Consider the following 20,504-nt stretch of genomic DNA (forward strand, 5'->3'; position numbering starts at 1 on the left):
GTTTAATTGCTATTGATTACTATCTTTTTGGTTTTTATCTCGAATAAAGGCTTTTCTATTTCTGATTATTGCCCATTTTTCTTCCTTTCTAGCTTCTTTCACCTTTTGAACCTCCTTTCTTAATTTTGCTTGATCTTCTGGAATGAGATCCTCATTTATGAATATTCCCGTTCCTTTTAGACTTGAGGTTTTACTAAGTATGTCATAGCTATGGTCAGTGGAGCTCACCTTTATGCGGACTAGTCTTCCTTTATCCTCGGTTAATTTCCGCAACCTTGTTGCTTCTGTGAGACACATTGTCTCAATTTGTAATCTATTATGTAATTCTATATGGGCTAAGGCTAAAGTATCTTCATCTACTTCCTCTTTTAAACTAAAAATTATAAGGTTCAAGGCCATTTTTTTATGTTCGTGGTCTAATTCTATTAATTTTTTCATTTCATACTTAATTGGTTTATTATCTAACTTATCTACCACATTATTTAGGGTGAGGTGACTATTAACTTTTTCTTCTAGTTCTTTAATCATGTCTTTCATTTTAAGACTCTATAAATCATCAACATCTCCTTGCTGGGATGGTTGGTTAGTGTCTTGGTTTTGTTTTTCTATAACCTGCAACCTAGTCTCTATTGCCTCCATTTTATTCTCTAGTAGTCCTATTTTATTTTTTATTTGTTTTTGGATCGTGTCTTCAAGAGATGAAAATTTGTTTTCTAGCATGGCTTCTAACTCTTTTTGTAGCTTGGCTTCTCTTTCTTCTCTACGTTTCTCTAAAGACTCTATATACTCATAAAGGCCTTGTAGAGTAACTATGCTAGGTCTGCCCTTGGTAATCTTTGGTAACTATGGTGAAATATTCATACTTGAAATTATATGAGCAAATATGTATTAGAAAAAGGAAAAGATAAGCAATGTGTTCACTTGATATCAACATACCTGACTGTAGATCACCTGTAACCTCGGCCACCCGCACACCAAAGATGCGGGCCTCAGAACCTGGGTTTAAATGCCGAAGAATATATCCGAACCTTTGTCTTATGTGTGAACCTCTACTAGCGAGCCTCAAAACTAATCACCGAAGATGCGAACCTTATGGTCATATATTGTAGAGGAAGTGTATATATAAAGTATGTGTTTAACTCTTTCACCGAAGAATATATGCGAAGAATGCGAGGAAGTGTATATATAAAGTACGTGTTTAACTCTTTCACCGAGCCTCCGAACTCTTTCACCGAAGAATATATGCGAAGAATGCGAAGAAGTGCATATATAGAGTACGTGTTTAACTCTTTCACCGAGCCTCAGAACCCTGTCACTGAAGTATATATAGAGTACATATTTAAGTCTTTTACCGAGTCTCAGAACTCTTTCGCAGAAGAATATATGCGAAGAATAAATAAAAAACGTGTTTAACTCTTTCATCGAACCAACTAAAGTATATATAAAATATGTGTTTAACTCTTTTACCAAACCTCATAACTCTTTCATCAAAAAAATATAAATATTTTAATAGAATAATGTTATTATTATTAATATCTTTTAAAATGCAATATAAATAATTTTATTTAAAAATAAAGTAATTATACATGTTAAAAACACAGGTTAACAATTAAAACTAAAAGAGGAGTGTCAAACAAATTAGAAAAGAAATTTTGAGATACAAAAATAAACGATAAATGTTAGAGTAATAATTGAGTGAAAGTATTTTATTTTGTTCCAAAAAAAATGCACATTTTCGTAGACTTCAATAAATCTAGAGATAAATATTTTAATAATAGTAAGATAATTACTATATAAAATATACATATATATATAATCTCAACTCGAACAACGTCTCGCCTCGTTTCTTGTTTCTTGGTTTTCTTGCGACGCCTTCTGCAAAGAGCAAGTCTCGTGGTTAAGTTGGCTCATCATCATTGCGCGATGTTGCGTTGGAGAGGAGTTGTTCCTCAGAGTAGCGGTAAATGGGCAGCTCAGATTCGCGCAGGCAAAGAAGAAATTGAGTTGGGCACATTTGATAGTGAGGAGGAGGCTGCAAGATCATATGAGAGGGCCATCGTCAAATACAGAAGACCCCATGAGCGAGGCTACATGAGCAGTCTCAGCAAAGAGAAAGTCGAGGAAGAAATCAAATTCCAGGCCATCTACACCAAAGAGAAGATAGTGGAAATGATCAAAGATCATTCATACGACGAGAAGTTATGGAGGTTTAATGGTGGTGGCCATGGTGATGATATAAAGAGGCACACAGAAATTCTGTTCAGTAAGGAGGTGACCCACACAGATTTAAGCCGGCAATTGATCATTCCGGCAGATTACGCAACTCGTTATTTTCCTCTGGATGAGCAGCAGAGTAGAGAAAAGAAGTTGGTATTCCTGGACGAGAAGGGAGAGTCGTGGTACTTCTGTTACACTTGCATTAAGAACTAGAACCAGAGATATGTGCTGAGCAAGGGATGGAGACGTTATCTGCACCACAAAAATCTGAAGGTCGGTGATCTTCTTCTCTTTGAGAGATTACACTCATGGAATTTACTCACCGTTATTCGTGGTGAGGAGGAATGTCATGGCCGATCAGTCCAGCCTCAAGTTGAAACCAGTGATGTCCAATCATTGCAGCCTCAAGGTGAAACCAGATGTCCAATAATGTATATTAATTATTATAAATTCAAGGGATTGATATTATAAACTTAATAAATTAATACTTAAACTCCCAAGAATTATGAACTCAAGGGACTAATATTAGAAACCCAAGGTATATATATCATAATAGAAATAATATTAAAAAATTTATTATAATAAAAATATTATTATTCTTATTATTATTATTATTGATAATGTATATTAATTATTATAAATCCAAGGAATTGGTATTATAAACTTAAGGAATTAATATTAAAACCCCAAGGAATTATGAACTCAACGGACTAATATTAGAAACCCAAGGTATATAAACCCTAAAATAAATATTATAAACACTAAAATAAACATGGTGACCATGGTTGATTTTCATATTGAGACAATTGATTTTCATATTGAGACAATCCTTGTCACAATGTGATGTTGGACCATGGTTGACCACATGAATGTTTTTTATATGAAGACAATCTTTGTCACAATGTGACATTGGACCATGGTTTTTGATATGAAGACAATCTTTGACATTGGACCATGGTTGACCATACTTAACCATGAATGTTTTTAATATGAAGACAATCTTAGTCACAATGTGACATTGGACCATGATTGACCACCATGGATGTTTTCGATATGAAGACAATCTTTGTCACAATGTGACGGTCAACCGTGATTAACCATGATTAAATATGGATGACCATATTTGATTTTATGAAACATTGTTAACCATGATTTTCCATGGTTGAGAATCATTAGCCATGGTTTACCATGGTTATTATATAGAGATAATCTTTGTGATAATGTGTCATTGGACCATGGTTGAGAAAATGATTGATTTTTTTATTGAGACAATATTTGTCACAATTAACATGGTTCACAACGATTTAACATGGTTGACCACGATTGATTTTATAAAACATGGTTGACCACAATTGATTTTATAAAACATGGTTTCCCATGGTTCAATAATATTAAGCCCAAGGGATTAATATTATAAAACCAAGGTATATAAACCCTAAGACAAATATTATAAATATTAAAATAAACATGGTTGTCCATGGTTGATTTTCATATTGTGACAATCCTGTCACAAAGTGATGTTGGACCATGGTTGAGCATGCTTAACCATGATTGATTTCAAATCGAGAGAATATTTTTCACAATGCAACATTATACCATGGTTGACCATGATTGAGACAATTCTTTTCACAATGTGACATTAGACCATGGTTGACCATGATTGTTTTTCATATCAAAACGGTATCTATTTCAATGCGATGTTTGAAAATGGTTGACCATGGTTAATTTCCATATTGAGACAATCATTGTGACAATGTGATATTCGACCATGGTTGACCATGGTCGGCTATGATTGACCATGGATTACCATGATTGATAAGGGAATAATAAACCGACGTCATTGAAATTATAAACCCAAGGGATTGATATTATAAACCCAAGTGATTAATACTAAAAATTATGAACCCAAGGGAATAATTTTAAATCCAAGTGACTAATATTATAAACCCAAGGTATACAAACCCTAAGATAAGTATTATAAACACTAAAATAAACATGGTTGACCATAGTTGATTTTCATATTGAGAAAATCCTTGCCACAATGTGATGTTAGATCATTTTTGACCATAGACCATAGTTAATTTTCATATTGAGATAATCGTTGTCACAAAGTGACATTCAACCATGGTTGGCTACAAACGACCATGTTTGACCGCAATTGATATCATGAACCTAAGGGGTTAATACTAAAAACTTAAGGGATTATGAACCCACAGGAACAATATTAAACTCAATAGACTATATTATAAACCCAATGTATATAAACCCTAAGATAAATATTATAAACACTAAAATAAACATGGTTGACCATGGTTGATTTTCATATTGAGACAATCCTTGCCACAACTTGACATTGGATCATTGTTGACCATAGTTCATTTTTATATTGAGATAATCGTTGTCACAAAGTGACATTCAATCATGGTTGGCTATGAATGACCTTGTTCAACCATGATTGATATCATGAACCTAAGGGGTTAATACTAAAAAATTAAGGGATTATGAACCGACGGGAATAATATTAAACTCAATAGACTAATATTATAAACCTAATGTATATAAAACCCCCTGGGAATAATATTAAACTCAAGGGATTAATATGATAAACCCAACGTATATAAACCCCCACGGGAATAATATTAAACTCAATGGATTAATATTATAAACCCAACATATGTAAACTCTAAGATAAATATTATAAACACTAAAATAAACATTGTTGACCATGGTTTATTTTCACATTGAGACAATCCTTGCCACAATGCGACGTTGGATCATTGTTGACCATAGTTCATTTTTGTATTGAGATAATCGTTGTCACAAAGTGACATTCAACCATGGTTGACTATGAATGACCTTGTTCGACCATGACTGATATCATGAACCTAAGGGGTTAATACTAAAAACTTAAGGGATTATGAACCCACATGAATATTATTAAACTCAATGGACTAATATTATAAACCAAACGTATATAAACCCCCACCGGAATAATATTAAGCTCAATGGATTAATATGATAAACCCAACGTATATAAACCCCCACGGGAATAATATTAAACTCAACGAATTAATATTATAAACCCAACGTATATAAACTCTAGGATAAATATTATAAACACTAAAATAAAGATGGTTGACCATGGTTGATTTTCATATTGAGACAATCCTATCCACAGTGTGACGTTGGATCATTGTTGACCATAGTTCATTTTCATATTGAGATAATCGTTGTCACAAAGTGACATTCAACCATGGTTGGCTATGAATGACCTTGTTCGACCATGATTGATATCATGAACCTAAGGGGTTAATACTAAAAATTTAAGGGAATATGAACCCACATGAATAATATTAAACTCAATAGACAATACTAAAAACTTAAGGGATTATGAACCCACATGAATAATATTAAACTCAACAGACTAATATTATAAACCCAACTTATATAAACCCTACGATAAATATTATAAACTAGGCAATCCTTGTCACAATGAGACATTGGACCATGGGTGATCATGCTTAACTTGGTGATCATGCTTAACCATGGTTGATTTTCAGATCAACACAATCTTTGTGAGAATGTGATGTTCAACCATGGCTAACCATGATAGACTATGGATGATCATGTTTGATTTAATGAAAGATGGTTAACCATGATTGACGATGGTTTAGCATGGTTGATGATGATTATCATGTTACAAACCCAACGTATATAAACCCTAAGATAGATATTATAAACACTAAAATACACTTGGTTGATCGTTTTTCATATTGAGACAATCCTTGTCACAATGCGACATTGGACCATGGATTATCATGCTTTACCATATTTGATTATCATGCTTAACCATAGTTGATTTTTAGATCAACACAATCTCTGTGAGAACACTAAAATAATCATGGTTGATCGTGGTTGATTTTCATATTGAGAGAATCCTTGTCACAATGCGAGATTGTACCATGGGTGATCATGCTTAACCATGATTGATTTTTAGATCAACACAATCTTTGTGAGAATGTGATGTTGCTAACCATGATTGACCATGGATGACCATGTTTGATTTTATGAAAGATGGTAACCATGATTGACAATGGTTTAGCATAGTTGATGATGATTATCATATTGAGTCAGTCTTTGTTGTAATGCAACATTGGACCATGGTTGGGACAATGATTGATTTTCATATTGAGCCAATCTTTGTCCCAATGGGGTGTTGGACCATATTTGACCACAAATGATTTTATAAATTTTATAAAACATCGTTGACCATGGTTGAATAATATTGAACCCAAAGGACTAATATTATAAACCCAAGGTATATAACCCCTAAGATAAATATTATAAAAACTAAAATAAACATTGTTGACCATGGTTTATTTTCATATTGAGGCAATCCTTGTCACAATGTGACATTGGACAATGGTTCGACCATAGGTAACCACGGATGATTTTATAAAGCATCATTGACCATGGTTGAATAATATTGAAACCGAAGGACTAATATTATAAACCCAAAGTATATAACCCCTAAGATAAATATTATAAACACTAAAATAAACATTGTTGAACATGGTTGATTTCCATATTGAGACAATCCTTGTCACAGTGTGATGTTGGACATGGTTGATTTCCATATTGAGACAATCCTTGTCACAGTGTGATGTCGGACGATGGTTGACCATGGTTGATTTTTAGATCAACAAAATATTTGCCAGAATGGGACATTGGACCATCGTTGAGCATGGTTGATTCTCATATTAAGACAATATTCGTCACATTATGTTGTTCAACCATGCTTGACCATGCTTGAGAATGCTTAATTTTCATATCGAGACAATCTTTGTCTCAATGCGACGTTGGACAATGGTTTGCCATTTTTTATTTTCATATTGAGATAATCTTTATCACAATGCAACATTCGACCATGGTTGACCATAGTTGATTTTCATATTGGGATAATCGTTATCACAATGTGACATTCAACCATGGTTGAGCATGGTTGGATATACCCAACCATAATAATTATAAAATAATAATAATAATAATTTTATGTATTTTCTTATAATATAACATTATAATATTATTTATATTTTACGCTAACGGAAATTATATTAAAATAATAATTATACTAAAATCTAATTATTATTAAATTATAAATCCTACTTATAATATTACATTTTAGTGAATTCTTAGAGTAATAAACCGAAGGGATCGATATTATAAATTTAAGGGATCAATATTATAAACCTAAGTCAATAATATTGGCAATAATATTAAATCCAGATGATTATACATAAACCTTAAAACAAACATTGTTGACCATAGTTTACAATTGATGAATTTCATATTAAAACAATCTTTGTCACAATGTGATGTTGGACCATGGTTGACCTTCATTATAAGCCTAGGAGATTTATATTAAACCTAAATATCAACCTTATAAACCCTATGAATAATAGTATACTCTAAGAATATGAACCCTTAGACTAATAAACCCAAGGGATTATAAAACAAATATTAAATGCAAGCAAAGAATATTTAAACTCAAGGGAACAATATTAAACCCAATGGAGCAATATTAAGCCCTTGTGATAAGAACCCTTAGATTAATAAAACCAACTAATTGATACAATAAACCCAAGGGAATAATATTAAACCCTCGAAACATGAACCCTTGGATTAATAAACCTAAGAAATAGATATTAAAAACCAAAGTGAATAGTAAACCTAAAGGATCAATACTAAAACTGAAAGAGAATGTGAACCCAAGGGAATAATATTACACCTTTGGAATAAGAACCTTTACTTAATATTATAAACACAATGGAATATGAAACCCAATAGAACAATATTTAACACCGTGAATATGAACTCTTAGATTAATAAAACCAAGGAATTGATATTATAAATTCACATAAATAATAAACCGAAAGGAATAATATTAAATGCTAAAAATATGAACCCTTCCGTGAAAAAACCCAAGGGAATAATTAACCCAATGCATTAATACTAAAACCCTAGGCATTATGAACCAAACATAATAATATTAAGCCTAAGGAATAAATATTATAAACCCAACATATATAAAAGTCTAACAAAAATATTATAAATGCTAAGACAAACATGGTTAGCCATGGCCAATGAAGATTTATGATTGGCCTTGGTTGACCATTATTGAACATGCTGAATGGTGATTCACATTATAAACATCACAAAATAATAACCCGAAAAATAAATTCTAAAAACCAAATTATTATTAATCAAAAGAAGAAATATTTAACCCAAGGGAACAATATTAAACCCTATGAAGTAATATAAACCCAACGTTTACAAACCCAAAGATAAATATTATAGACCATGCAACAAACATGCTTGTCCATGTAAGGCCATGGAGGATTTTATTATAAACTTGATGAAATAATAAAACCAAGGGAATAATATTAAACCTTGGAAATATGAACCCTTGCATTAAAAAACCCCAGGGATTGAAATTATAAACGAAAGGGAATAATTAACCCAAGGCATTAATAGTAAAATCCTTAGGCATTATGAAGTAAAGGTAATAATATTAAGCCTATGGGATAAATTGATCCACACGGATATTGGTGGCCACCTACCTATTCCAATTGGACCCTCACCATTGTTCTTTCAGTTTTTTTCAGTTTACTTAATTGTAGCACATTTTACTATTTTTGGCAATTTTTCGGAACCTGAACTTTTCGAGCAGTTTTGAGGCCCTAAATGACATTTTTTTGGCGAAATTCTATTTCTGAAAATTACAGAAAACTCATTTTCATCTGTATATCTTGGAGAGATATTTTCAACGAGGTATCATGCACATCAAACAGAGTTAATATGACCAAGTTTTGACCCTCGGAAGTTGACTGCCCAACTAACCCCAACGAGGCCCATAAAATCTTGGTATTACATCTCCTCGGGTTAGAGTTTTGGTTGTTTAGGGTTTTCTCTTATTTTTCAATAATAAAAGGGCCATTAAGACTCATTGTAACTTAGTTCATAGACATGTAGTGGCCACATCTCTTCTCAGAGATAAACTACCTAAAATGCCCATGCAATATAAACTAAATTGCAATAAAAAAACACAACAAAAACCATATCACATTAGAATTCCCAAAAAATTTACATTATAATTCTTAACAATAATTTCAATAACACTAATATGTATACCATTCTGTAGATGCATGTTATGTGCAAATCACTATTTCATGGGCCACTGCATTTTTGTTCATCCATAAATACCTTTCTTTACAGTACTTTAGAAAAAGATTATGAAATCATCAAAAGTATTGTAAAACCATCAAAAGTATTGTAAAACCATCCAAACTATTGCAAACTATTGTAATTAAAGACTAATAACTTTTATGTAAATATTTTTAAGAAAACACTATAATTTTTTAAGGAAAAAAATGTTATAAACATTAATATTTTTTTATATATATATACGTATATAAAATAATTTAAATGTAAAAAATAATAATTTAAATTTAAATATTTTAAATGCAAAATTAATATTTTAAATAATTATAGAAATTTTGTAAATAATATGATTAATACTAATTTTAATTTAAAATAGTTTCATTTCTTTTAAAAATAATATGATGAATAATTTCTTATAATATCTCAATAAAAATTAAATCTCTAAAATAATTTTAAGGAATCTTTAATAGAAAAATGAAAATACTTAATAATCTTGATATATTTGTTTTGATGCAGTGTCTTAAAAATTATGTAAATTAAAAATTAAATAATAATTATTGAAGTATAGCTAAGTAATAAATCTATATGTTACAACAAATAAACTTAGAATATTGTATATATTTTTTAATCATATAAGCCTATATTAATCATTATTATCTTATTTTTCTTTATTCTTCCCTCACACCGAGTCCCCAACCCAATCTTGCAATATTACGGTCATGATAGTTTCTTCATTCCACTAACTGCAATATATAATCTCTCTATACTTTGAACAAATCACTTCATAAAAGTCGATTTTTAGTTTAAACAATTTTTGTTTTTGAGAAGAGACATGGTAGCAAGTTTCTACCTACTAAATACTAATCTTCTAATCTTCTCTCAGGTGCTGAACTTCTGTACATATAAAGCATTGTTATCAAAAGAAATAAATGTCAAAAATCCTAATCATAACGAGTAGAATATTGAAACATTTCAATATAAGACCAATAGTTCTGTCTTGCTCCCCTAGCACCACTCGGTCCAAATTATACTATAAAGTCATCTAAAAACAATCACCATATTTATTATGACATTAATACAACTCAAACCCCTCCATTATTATATATGAGTATGGAGTGTCGATACAACCTTAGTATTAAGTATGTCATATGCCATATCTAAGTGTTAATAACATCTGAAATTAACATATGGTAAAATATATATTTTAAAACATAAAATATAAAAAATCATAAATTCTATTTTAATATTAATATTTTATTTTAATATTAATATTTTAATTAAAAATATATAATGTTTATTTTCTATATACATATATTATGGTACATATGTATTACAAAAATAATTACAAATTATCTTTTAAAATGCATTTGGAGGTCAATTTAATTTAGAGTAATAATTATAAATTATTTAATTTTAAAATGACATTTAATTAAACCATATAAAAAGTTTAATGTTTAATATTTTAGTTAAAAATACATATTAAAAAAAATAATATATATTCATATATATATATATATATATATAATCCATATTTATTAGAGAAATAATTACAAATTATTTGTAAATTACATTATAAAATCAATTTAATTTTAAAATGACTTTTAATTAAATTATATGACAAATAATGAAGACTATAAAATATGATTTGTATCCATTAAAAAAAATAATTACAAATTATTTTTAAAATACATTTTAAAGTCAATTTAATAAAGAAATAATTACAAAATATTTTTAAATTACATTTTAGACCGATATAATTTTAAACTAACATTTAATTAAATTATATAAAAAGTACTTAAAACTATAAAATATGATCTATATCTATAAAAATAATAATTACGAATTATCTTTTTTTTTTCTAAGTAAAAGTAATCTATTAATATGTACAAAAAATACAGAGAGGACGAAGCCTCAGCCAATTTTAACGTAGAGTATTAGCAAAATCTGGACTGTCCCAACATTGGGGAAACCAGTCCACAGAGAGCATAAAAACAAAAAATGGTATCAATTCTCGAGTTTAGAACCCACAAAAGAAACAGTGAAATGATGCCCTAACAGATAGGATACCATATTCCATAAAAACTAACAAAAACAAAAAAACCAGATAGAAAACACCTGGAAGCCACATCCTAACACTAGGCAGCCAAGTTAGAACCCCTGACAGCTTCGTCCAAATCTCTGGCTACCACATACAACCACTTGGAAACCACGTCAGCCTAGTTGAAGTCATTCGAGATGGGTTCCTCGATGATTGGGCAAGCCCACTCATCTGCCTCATCCCTGGAAACGCTGTCATGTGGCTCTCCACTGCTGCCGTGTGGCTCTCCACCATCGCTAGAAGCAGCCTGCAGAGCAGACTCGTCGTGACTCGAACCACCAGAGGGGCGCGTGGTAGCAGAGCTATCCCCTTCACCATGATGATTGCCACCGAATTTATGGCCATGTGAAGTGAAGAGGCCCTCGTCTATCCCATTCTTTCCATTATCTCTGGAATTACTAACTCTGGGAGCGTCCTCCTACGACAAGTTAGAATTGTCGACCTGAGAGGCAGTCTGAGTGTTTTCTTCAGTGAAGAGGATGGAAATAGTAGTTGTAATGACCGGCCTATGCAGGGAGCTGTAGAACCTGAATTGGGTTAAGTGTGGAGCGGGATGAATGGGAAGAGGAAAATTAGCAGAGTGGATAGCAAAGTCGCCATCAACAACACCTGAAGAACGATCCAGGCCCCGCCTACTTCTGGTGCTTGGATATCTACCCGCCCCATGAAATGAAGGATGGTGCAGTTCAGGGGAGGGAGAGGAGGTGGCACATTCAGGGTACTAGTCAGTCGGAGAGCGAGAACTTCCTCCCCGAGTTCCTCCCTTTCGACTTCTCATACGATGTCTCACCATACTGATATCACTAGTTGAGCACTCAGAGGGAGCAGTGATAGGAGGGACAAGAATAGAGGGAGCAGTGACAGGAGGGACAAGAACAGAGGGAGAACTAGCAGAAGAATTATGAGGCGGAGCAGGGTCGTTCTGAGCCGAGGTTAGAATGTAGAGCTTAGAATGGGAATGGTGAAAACCATTACCAAAATCCACGCAGCATACTATCTAGCAGCGACAGCCTATTGCAGTGCGAAGGCTGGGATCATAGGCTTGAGGCGGGCAAGTGCAGTGGAGTAGGGGAGATGGTGAGGAATGAGCCGAATTACCTCCATATCAAAACAATAAATGACTTTTTGATTCTTTAGACCTGCATTGATTGTTGCCTGCAGTGTGTCTTGAAGACACCTCAGGGTGGTATGGGGAGGGGCACCATCAGCTAAGTGGCCTGTCCCCTCGCCGCCATCCTTCAATGTGTTCATTAATACCATAAGTGTCACCTGCATCCAGGTGGCCTCCTACTTTCTGAGTCTTCTCTTTCTCTACTATTTTGTTGAATTCCTTCATTTGTGCATCTGTGTCTATAGAAGATAATGCATTAGCGTTTAGAGTAGTGTTTCTCTCCACCCCTATATTGGCAAGAAGGTCAGCCACCTTATTGCCTTCCCGACAAATATGTTTGAAATTAACTGCTCTGTGAGTTTTGAGCCAATTTTCAACAAGTTCCAGTCTTTTGGCTAGTCACCAACTATTACCAATTTTGTTTGAGGGAGTCCCCTACAGAATTTAATTCACCATATTTATTAGTATTTGAGAGTCGCCTTCAATTATGAGAGGGAAGAAACCATGTGAGTAAGCTAAAAGGAGCCCTTGCCATAACCCTTCAAGCTCAGTTGAGTTATTAGAGTCCCATCCATTTGAGCCTATGAATATTAGAAGGGTGACTCTGTTGTGATCTCTGAAAATGCCCCCAAACCCGACTTTACCTGGATTGCATTTTGAGGCCCCGTCGAAGTTCAATTGCAACACATTCTGAGGAGGAGGGATCCATTTGTTTGATATTGTACTTTTTGCTACAGTTTTAGCGAATATTTTCAATTCTTGATTCCATTGTAGATTCCAGTTGTCCCAAATATCCTTTTCTTGTGGTAGTGATGGAAGGTCGTCATCATGCCAAGTTTGGAGTATAATAGTTTCCTTGAGGTTTTGAAATACATTGTTCCATATGATTTCCATAGGTGAACACTGATTCTTGAAGATACGTTTGTTCCACTCCTTCCAATAGTCCACATGAGAAGTCTGGGGATGAGCTTCCATAAGGAGTTAAGAACCTTACTCTTATAAGGATTTTTTTCCCAATTGCGAACAGCGGTGGGAATATCTTCCTTGATTCAACTATCCCTTTGGCATCTAAAACTGACTTTTTCCTAGAGATTATGAGCTAGAAGGAAAGTGTTCATTAGATGCAAGGTGGTTTCTTCTTCCTAATTACAATTGGGATAGATGGAAGGTCCATGAACGCTTCTCTTCCGTAGATTATCCTATGTGACGATTTTATTTTGACAAAGCAACCAGAGGAAGGTGCACACCTTCGGCCATAAGTTGGGAGCCCAGATAGTTGTCCAAAGTGGATATTTGAATGCAGATTCTTTTATGATTATGTTATAGGCTTCATTAATGGTGAACATTCCCCTGGTTTCATACCCCCATCTGAGCACATCCTTTTTTCTGAATATCTTATTTTTCGATTGGAGAGTTCCTTTCCCAGGATCTGCTGATTGGGCTCTAAGCCATTCTGAATAATGTGATCAAAGTTTACCCATTTCCTGAATCCATGGGTTAAGGTAGGCTTCCAATATTGATTGATCTTATCGAACCGGTGATCTTCCAAATTGGGACATTGGTGAGGATTAATCAAATCTTTTAGTCTATGTTGTTGCTACTAGGAATCTTCCCAAAACCTAGCAATAGTGTCGTCCGTGACCTCCCAGAAGCTATGCTGCTGAATTAAATTTTTGTGTTGCTTTGCTGCATTCCAGACTAGTGAACCTGGACCTATATCAGTAAGTCGGATGAGATCCTCCACAGGTCTATTATTGGCATATTTTGTTGTCCATAGAGTGGCCCAAGGAGTGTACGGTGCTATGAGCCAGTTCCACCAGATGCGTGCTCCCAAAACAACATTGCTATGATGAGGGTCATGAAGCCTAGTCCCTCCAAAGTACTAGGGAAGACATACTTTATCCCATTTAACCAGAGCCCATTTGCATTTTTGTCCCCCATTTGCATTTATGTCCTGAGTTACCCCATAAAAAGGATATTTGGAGCTTTTTTATTTCTTTGAGAACCCATTTAGGCGCTGCCAGAATTGAGAAGAGATACAACAGCATAGATTGAAGAAATTATTTGATTAAGACTAAGAGACTAGGCATATTGAGGGATCTGTGGGTCTAAGAAGAGAGACGTGCTTTTAATTTTTCAAGGAGTAGATTCCAAGATGAGTGTTTTAGGGCAACATCAATCACGGGAGCTCCTAGGTAGTTGGATGGAAGAGTAGTGATCTGAAAACCTGGGATTCGAGAAATGGAGGTTGGTGTAGTTGCAGGGGTATGAAATAAGAAAATTTGGGAATTGCCCTGGTTTATAAAAGCTCTAGAGGCAGCTGAAAATTTATTTAATAAAGATTTTAACTTACGAGCCCCTTGGATTGAAGGGTGCCCATAAATCATGTTACCATCCACAAATTACTGATCGGTGAAGGGAGGGGAGTTTGGAAAGGAGAGGCCTCATAGTTGCTGGGAGTGAAGTGCATATTTGATACATCTACCAAGACCTTCGGCCATGATGAAAAACAGAAAAGGAGATAAGGGGTATCCTTGTCGAATACCTCTAGAAGGATGAAAGGGGGAGGAAGGAATTCCATTGATTAGGATGGAGAAGAAGGTAGAAGAAATGAGACTCATAACCCATCTAACCCATAGTGGGGAAAAAATAAAGGCCAATAGCATATTTTGAATATAACTCCAGCTTAGGCTATCAAAGGCTTTAGATAGATCTATTTTAAGTATCATACCTGCTTTTTTATGCTGCTTCAAAGAGTGGATGATCTCATGCGTTAGAATAATGTCGTCAGCAATTTGTCGGCCCTCCACTTACCTTGATTGCTCTGGTGAGATAAGTAAAGGGAGTAATGGTTTAAGCCTTGAAGTAATGACTTTGGAGACTAATTTATAAATGACGTTGCATAGTGCGATAGCCCTGAATTTGTCAAGGGTTCTAAAATGAGCTTCTTTAGGAATGAGGGTAATGAAAGTGGTATTCATGGATGGAAGCATCCCTCTATTGGCTCTAGATTCTTCCACTACTTGCCAGACTTCCAATTTGGTCAAATCCCAGAAATGGTGAAAGAAGTTAGAACTAAACCCATTTGGGCTTGGCGCCTTTCCTTATTTTAACTGTTGTACCACCTTTTCCACCTCCTATAAGGTAATCAGTTTGAGGAGCAACTAATTATGTTCCTCAGTGATGATATTTGGAATGGATTTGATTATTTTATCTATGGCCTCTGTTCGATTTGTTTGAGTCTCATGATGAACTTGCTTGAAGTATGTCAGAAGTTCTTGTTCTATGGCTGCGTGGTCCTCTACTCTTTCTACTTGACTGTTCTATATATGGGTAATGGTGTTTATCATTCTCCTTTGAATTGTAGAGTAGTGAAAAAACTTTGTATTCCTTTCACCTTCCTTCAGCCACCTGACACGTGATTTTTACTTCCAAAGAACTTCTTCTTGCTTGTCTCTTTCCAAGATTTGAGATTGCAGGTGTATTTCCTGCTCTTAGAGCTACTCTGTTCTACCTTTTGTGATGATTTTCTGTTGTAGTTCTATCATTTCTTTATCTAGAGCAGTTTTTGCCTGAAGAATATTCCCAAAAGTAAACTGGTTCCATTGTTTGATATGGAATTTGAGATTTTTGAGCTTTTGCTGGAATTGGAACATTTTTTATCCCTCCAAAAGTATGAAGCTTTTCCAGACAATGTTTATGAAGTTATTGAAGTGAAAGGGCCATCGTATAGTGTTGCCTAGTCTTGTCCATTGGAGTGTGATTGGCCAATGATCAGAACCTATGAGGGGAAAAATTGAGGCTGAGAGGTCTCTGCCTAAATGGATTGCATTATCAGAGAGTAGGAATCGATTCAATCATGAGGTGATTTGATGAGGGCTTGCTCTTTTATTATTTTAGGTTAAAACTCCATTATTGAAGGGTAGATTAATGAGCCAGTTGTTCGGGATGAAGTTCTTGAAGTGACAACTTTCCTTATCTAGTTTGCTTCTGCCTCCCCTTTTTTCCTCCAATTTGGTTATCATGTTGAAGTCCCCCCCGTGATCTGGAGCGGATGGGTTCATTCAGCATTGATTATTGATAGAGTATTCAGTATGTCTATCTTATACATGGCTTCCTAAGAAAAGCAAACATTTGTTAAATGCCCATGTATATTTGTCCCTGTTATATGGAAAGAATACTGAATAAAGTGCTTGTTCACATGCATATTGGAGAGTGTGATTGTGTGTGCATCCCAAATGATTGCAAGGCCTCCTGATGCACCTAATGCATCCATGGCAATTGCGGTACAACCTGGCCAAGCTTTTGCCATAGTTTTTTCCAGAGTTACTGAGTTACACTTAGTTTCCTGTATGAAGAAGATGCTGGGTTTTTCTTGTTGAATCATGCTTTTTATCGATCTATACTTCCCAAGGCTGTTAAGCCCTCTAATATTCCATGAAATGAGCTTCATGATGAGATATTAGAGAGGGTGGTATAGTACTTCGTAAGCTTGGAATATCTTCCCGATTCCACTAGCATATCCCCAATGCAAATGGTTGGTTGGAGATTCGTTTTCCTACCTCTCTTCTTATTATCTTTGTTGAGGATCTTTCCATCCCATTGACTTCCAGGCTGTATGCTAAGGGTTCTCTGTTTCTCTGCGCTTGAAAAAATTATTTCTAGTTTGTCCAACTGTCTTTCAGGAATCTTGTCATAATTTTCTTACAAGCTTGCTCTAAGCCTAGAATATCCAGATCTCCTATATCTGTGCTTTCTAGTTCTTCTTCCATATTCTGGGTTTCATTTCTCTCTTTTGTATTTTCCTTTGTATCCTTCAAAGCGGCCTACTCATTGTCCACCTCCATACTTTGAGTGAGCCAGGCGAGCATGTCGCTGGGAGAGGGAGAGCCAAGGTCAATGGTTTGCTTTGATTTCTGGAGAATCTTTGTGCTGGTGGAGGCTGAGTGAGCTTTTGACTTAGGTTGCTCCTTAGAGAGAGCAGGGGTTTCATGGTTGTCCAGATCTGGCTAGGCCAGGGCTCGAAGCTATTTCTTGTACTTAGTCTAGGGGGGTTATCAGTAGAGATCTTGGGATTGGACCAAGATTTTCTGAAGTTCTTTTTACGATGGGAAACTTTGGTAAATCCATCAATGTCCAGTTTTCCAGAGGGAGGAGGGGCTGATTTTTTCATTTTAGATGGGCAATCTTGAAATAAGTGGCCAAGAGCGTGACATTTCCTACAACAGAATGGAGCATGTTCATAGACGATAGCTTGGATTCATTCAAAATCATTATGCACTTACCACATCCGGCAGGGCATTGTTGAGGTGCATATAGACGCATATACAAGCACATGAGGTGTATCTTCTGAGCTTAGTCTCCTCGGCAATTTTGATGAACTCACCAAGACCATTGCCAATATCTTGTAATGAAGCCTCATCCCAGTACTCCAGAGGGAGCGAGTAGAGGGGGATCCATACTGGTGCCCAACTAAGATATTCTTTATCCGAGTTAAATCTCTCAACCCAGTCTCTAAGATATAGTCCAACAGCATTGAAGAAGTACGACCCTCCATCAATGATTCTATTTCTATCCTCTAGACAGTTGAAAACCGTTGTGAAGAATCCCTTAGGGCCTAGCTACAGGGTTATATGACCTTTCGGCTTCCATTTGGCTGCAATCCATCCCTGCAATGCTTTTTCTATGGTCCAAAAGCCAATAAACTTCCCTATCAGAGCATGATCCTTCATATATTGGATTTGTGAGTTAATCCTATAGCTGGGTAGCTTGATCTTTGCTCTGTCGGTTGCAACTGGCTTGCATGTGGTTGAAGTCACTTTGGGAGTCTCGTTAACTGTTTCTTTATCTCCTTGAGAGTCCTATCCTTCTCCTGTTTCCTCTTGGACCGTTTGTTTACCAGTTTCCTCATACATTGGAACGTGTTCGTTGTCATTTGCGAGATGCTCTATGCCCTCCCCCTGAGGTGTTCTCATGATTCGCTCACCTCCTTTGTCCATTGTGGTTTGTCCTGTTGATGTAAAAGTTGTCAAAGTTACTGCAAACTCTGCAGGGTTGTTGTTACAGATTAGATCTGAACCCTAGCCGCCATGAATGCCCGCTCCATATAGATAGAAAAATGTTCTCGTGTGAAGCCTCTCGTCAATCACGAATTACCTTTTAATTTCATTATAAAGTCAATTTTATTTAAAAAAATAATTACAAATTATTTACTTTTAAAATGACGCTTAATTAAACTATATAAAAAATAAAAATAAAAGGTGATATTGAAGGGGTTCAACCTTGTTAAAGGTACCACTACTGTAGTCCTTTGGACATAAATTTTTTATCACTAGACAATATATAATTCTATCTTTTGCTTGTTATTTTGTTATGAACCTTGACAATATTTATTCTTCCCTTTGGATCTGCGATGACTTACATGTGGGATGAGGTCTCATGATTTTTAATTAAATACTAAGTTCTTTTTCCATCATTCACACTATAGGTATATGGCTATGTTATTTAACTTGACCTATATTTCCATTACATATGGAAACCTCTGGAACTTGCCACGTTCCGTCACATCCTTCTATTATCTTTTTTTTTGGGTTAAAAATATGGCTTCATGTGTGAGGCATGATTCGACGACAGGAAATGATGGGATTAGGGTTGAGTAAGTGATTGACGGGAATACATCATTTTCCGTTGTGTTCAAGGATGAAACGCTCGACCGGATACAACATGCTTTTGTAACAGAGACTTGATACGGACGCCTGTTGAGCTCATTATTTTTCATCACCACTGTCACCAATACTGTTCAATAGGGGTACCAATTATATTTTATTAAATTTTGTATTAATTTCCTAGGGTTCCATATCCCATAATCAGTGTTATTTTTCACCAGTTCTATCCACATGTATGGAGTTGTGGGTGGTTCGAATCGAGTAATGATCTTCCTTAGTTTTTCTTAGTGTGCTTTTAAAAATGGTTCGAAGCCTCCAACTTCGTGTGGTAAGTTACAATTTCTGGGTTTACTATAATGGTTTTTTCCTTTCTTCGAAGTGGGAAACTAGCTATCAACGAAGACGCAAGTTATAAGTATGTATTTGTAAATATCGTTAAAAGGCTATTAAGCCTCCTGATAATACAAGTGAGTGTTAGAGTATTTTAATGGATTATGTGATTATGTTTGATTGATTTGTTTTTAGCAAAGTTTTCGGAAGATCCAACCAAGAGGTGAGGCTCTTTAAGCCTTACTTACAATCAATTATAGATTAATTGGTATCACAGAAAGTCGTTATTTGAGCTCCGATCTATTTTTTTCCAAATGCTTGTTTATTTAATGCCTTTCTTTTCATGTAGATGCATTTTCTAATTTTTTTTGTTGGTTAAAAGTTTGCTGCTCACCCATATTCTTTCCCCACAACTTTTTCTTCTTTTAACTATTTCTTTTAGTGTTAGTTCAATTACATCGTCACACCATTTACAAAACTCACGGACATTTTTGTTAAAGTCTATACTATATTTGTAATTCAGATAACCTTACCAAGAATTCATGAGTTTTTATATCAGGAGCATCGATCTGAGCTGTTTTCTTTTAGATACGTAACCTCGTACCCCACTTTAGTAGGCACTTGCTTCAAATTCATCATCAGTTTCATCTTAGTTATATCTGATTCATTAGTTTCATCTTAATCTTATCCTAATCGGGTTCATTTGGAGATGTGCCCTTCTATATATCTGCTACTTCAGCAATAGTCAACCTAACTTTCCATCTAAACCAAGAGACATTAGGCAGTGAGCTCATAATGATAACATCTAATGAGGAAGGAATCATCTAGTCTTGCAACATATATAAAAAAAATAAATATTTAA

The 20,504-nt window shown here is 34.7% G+C and overlaps 1 protein-coding gene across 1 annotated transcript; it reads left to right on the forward strand.

Moving 5' to 3' along the window:
- Window positions 1–1,923: 1,923 nt before the first annotated feature.
- On the forward strand, window positions 1,924–2,430 carry LOC149141231 (AP2/ERF and B3 domain-containing transcription factor RAV1-like). Its single transcript, XM_089451188.1, has one exon. The coding sequence runs from the start codon at window positions 1,924–1,926 to the stop codon at window positions 2,428–2,430; it is 507 nt and encodes a 168-aa protein (XP_089307314.1).
- The last annotated feature ends 18,074 nt before the right edge of the window (window positions 2,431–20,504 follow it).

This window comes from Pinus tabuliformis, chromosome X (assembly GCF_031772625.1).
Source record: "Pinus tabuliformis cultivar Carrire ecotype Pingquan chromosome X, CPIR1, whole genome shotgun sequence".
Taxonomy (NCBI): domain Eukaryota; kingdom Viridiplantae; phylum Streptophyta; class Pinopsida; order Pinales; family Pinaceae; genus Pinus; species Pinus tabuliformis.

Excerpts from the sequence above, each read along its gene's own strand:
- LOC149141231 (XM_089451188.1), top strand. The coding sequence starts at position 1,924 with ATGTTGCGTTGGAGAGGAGTTGTTCCTCAGAGTAGCGGTAAATGGGCA.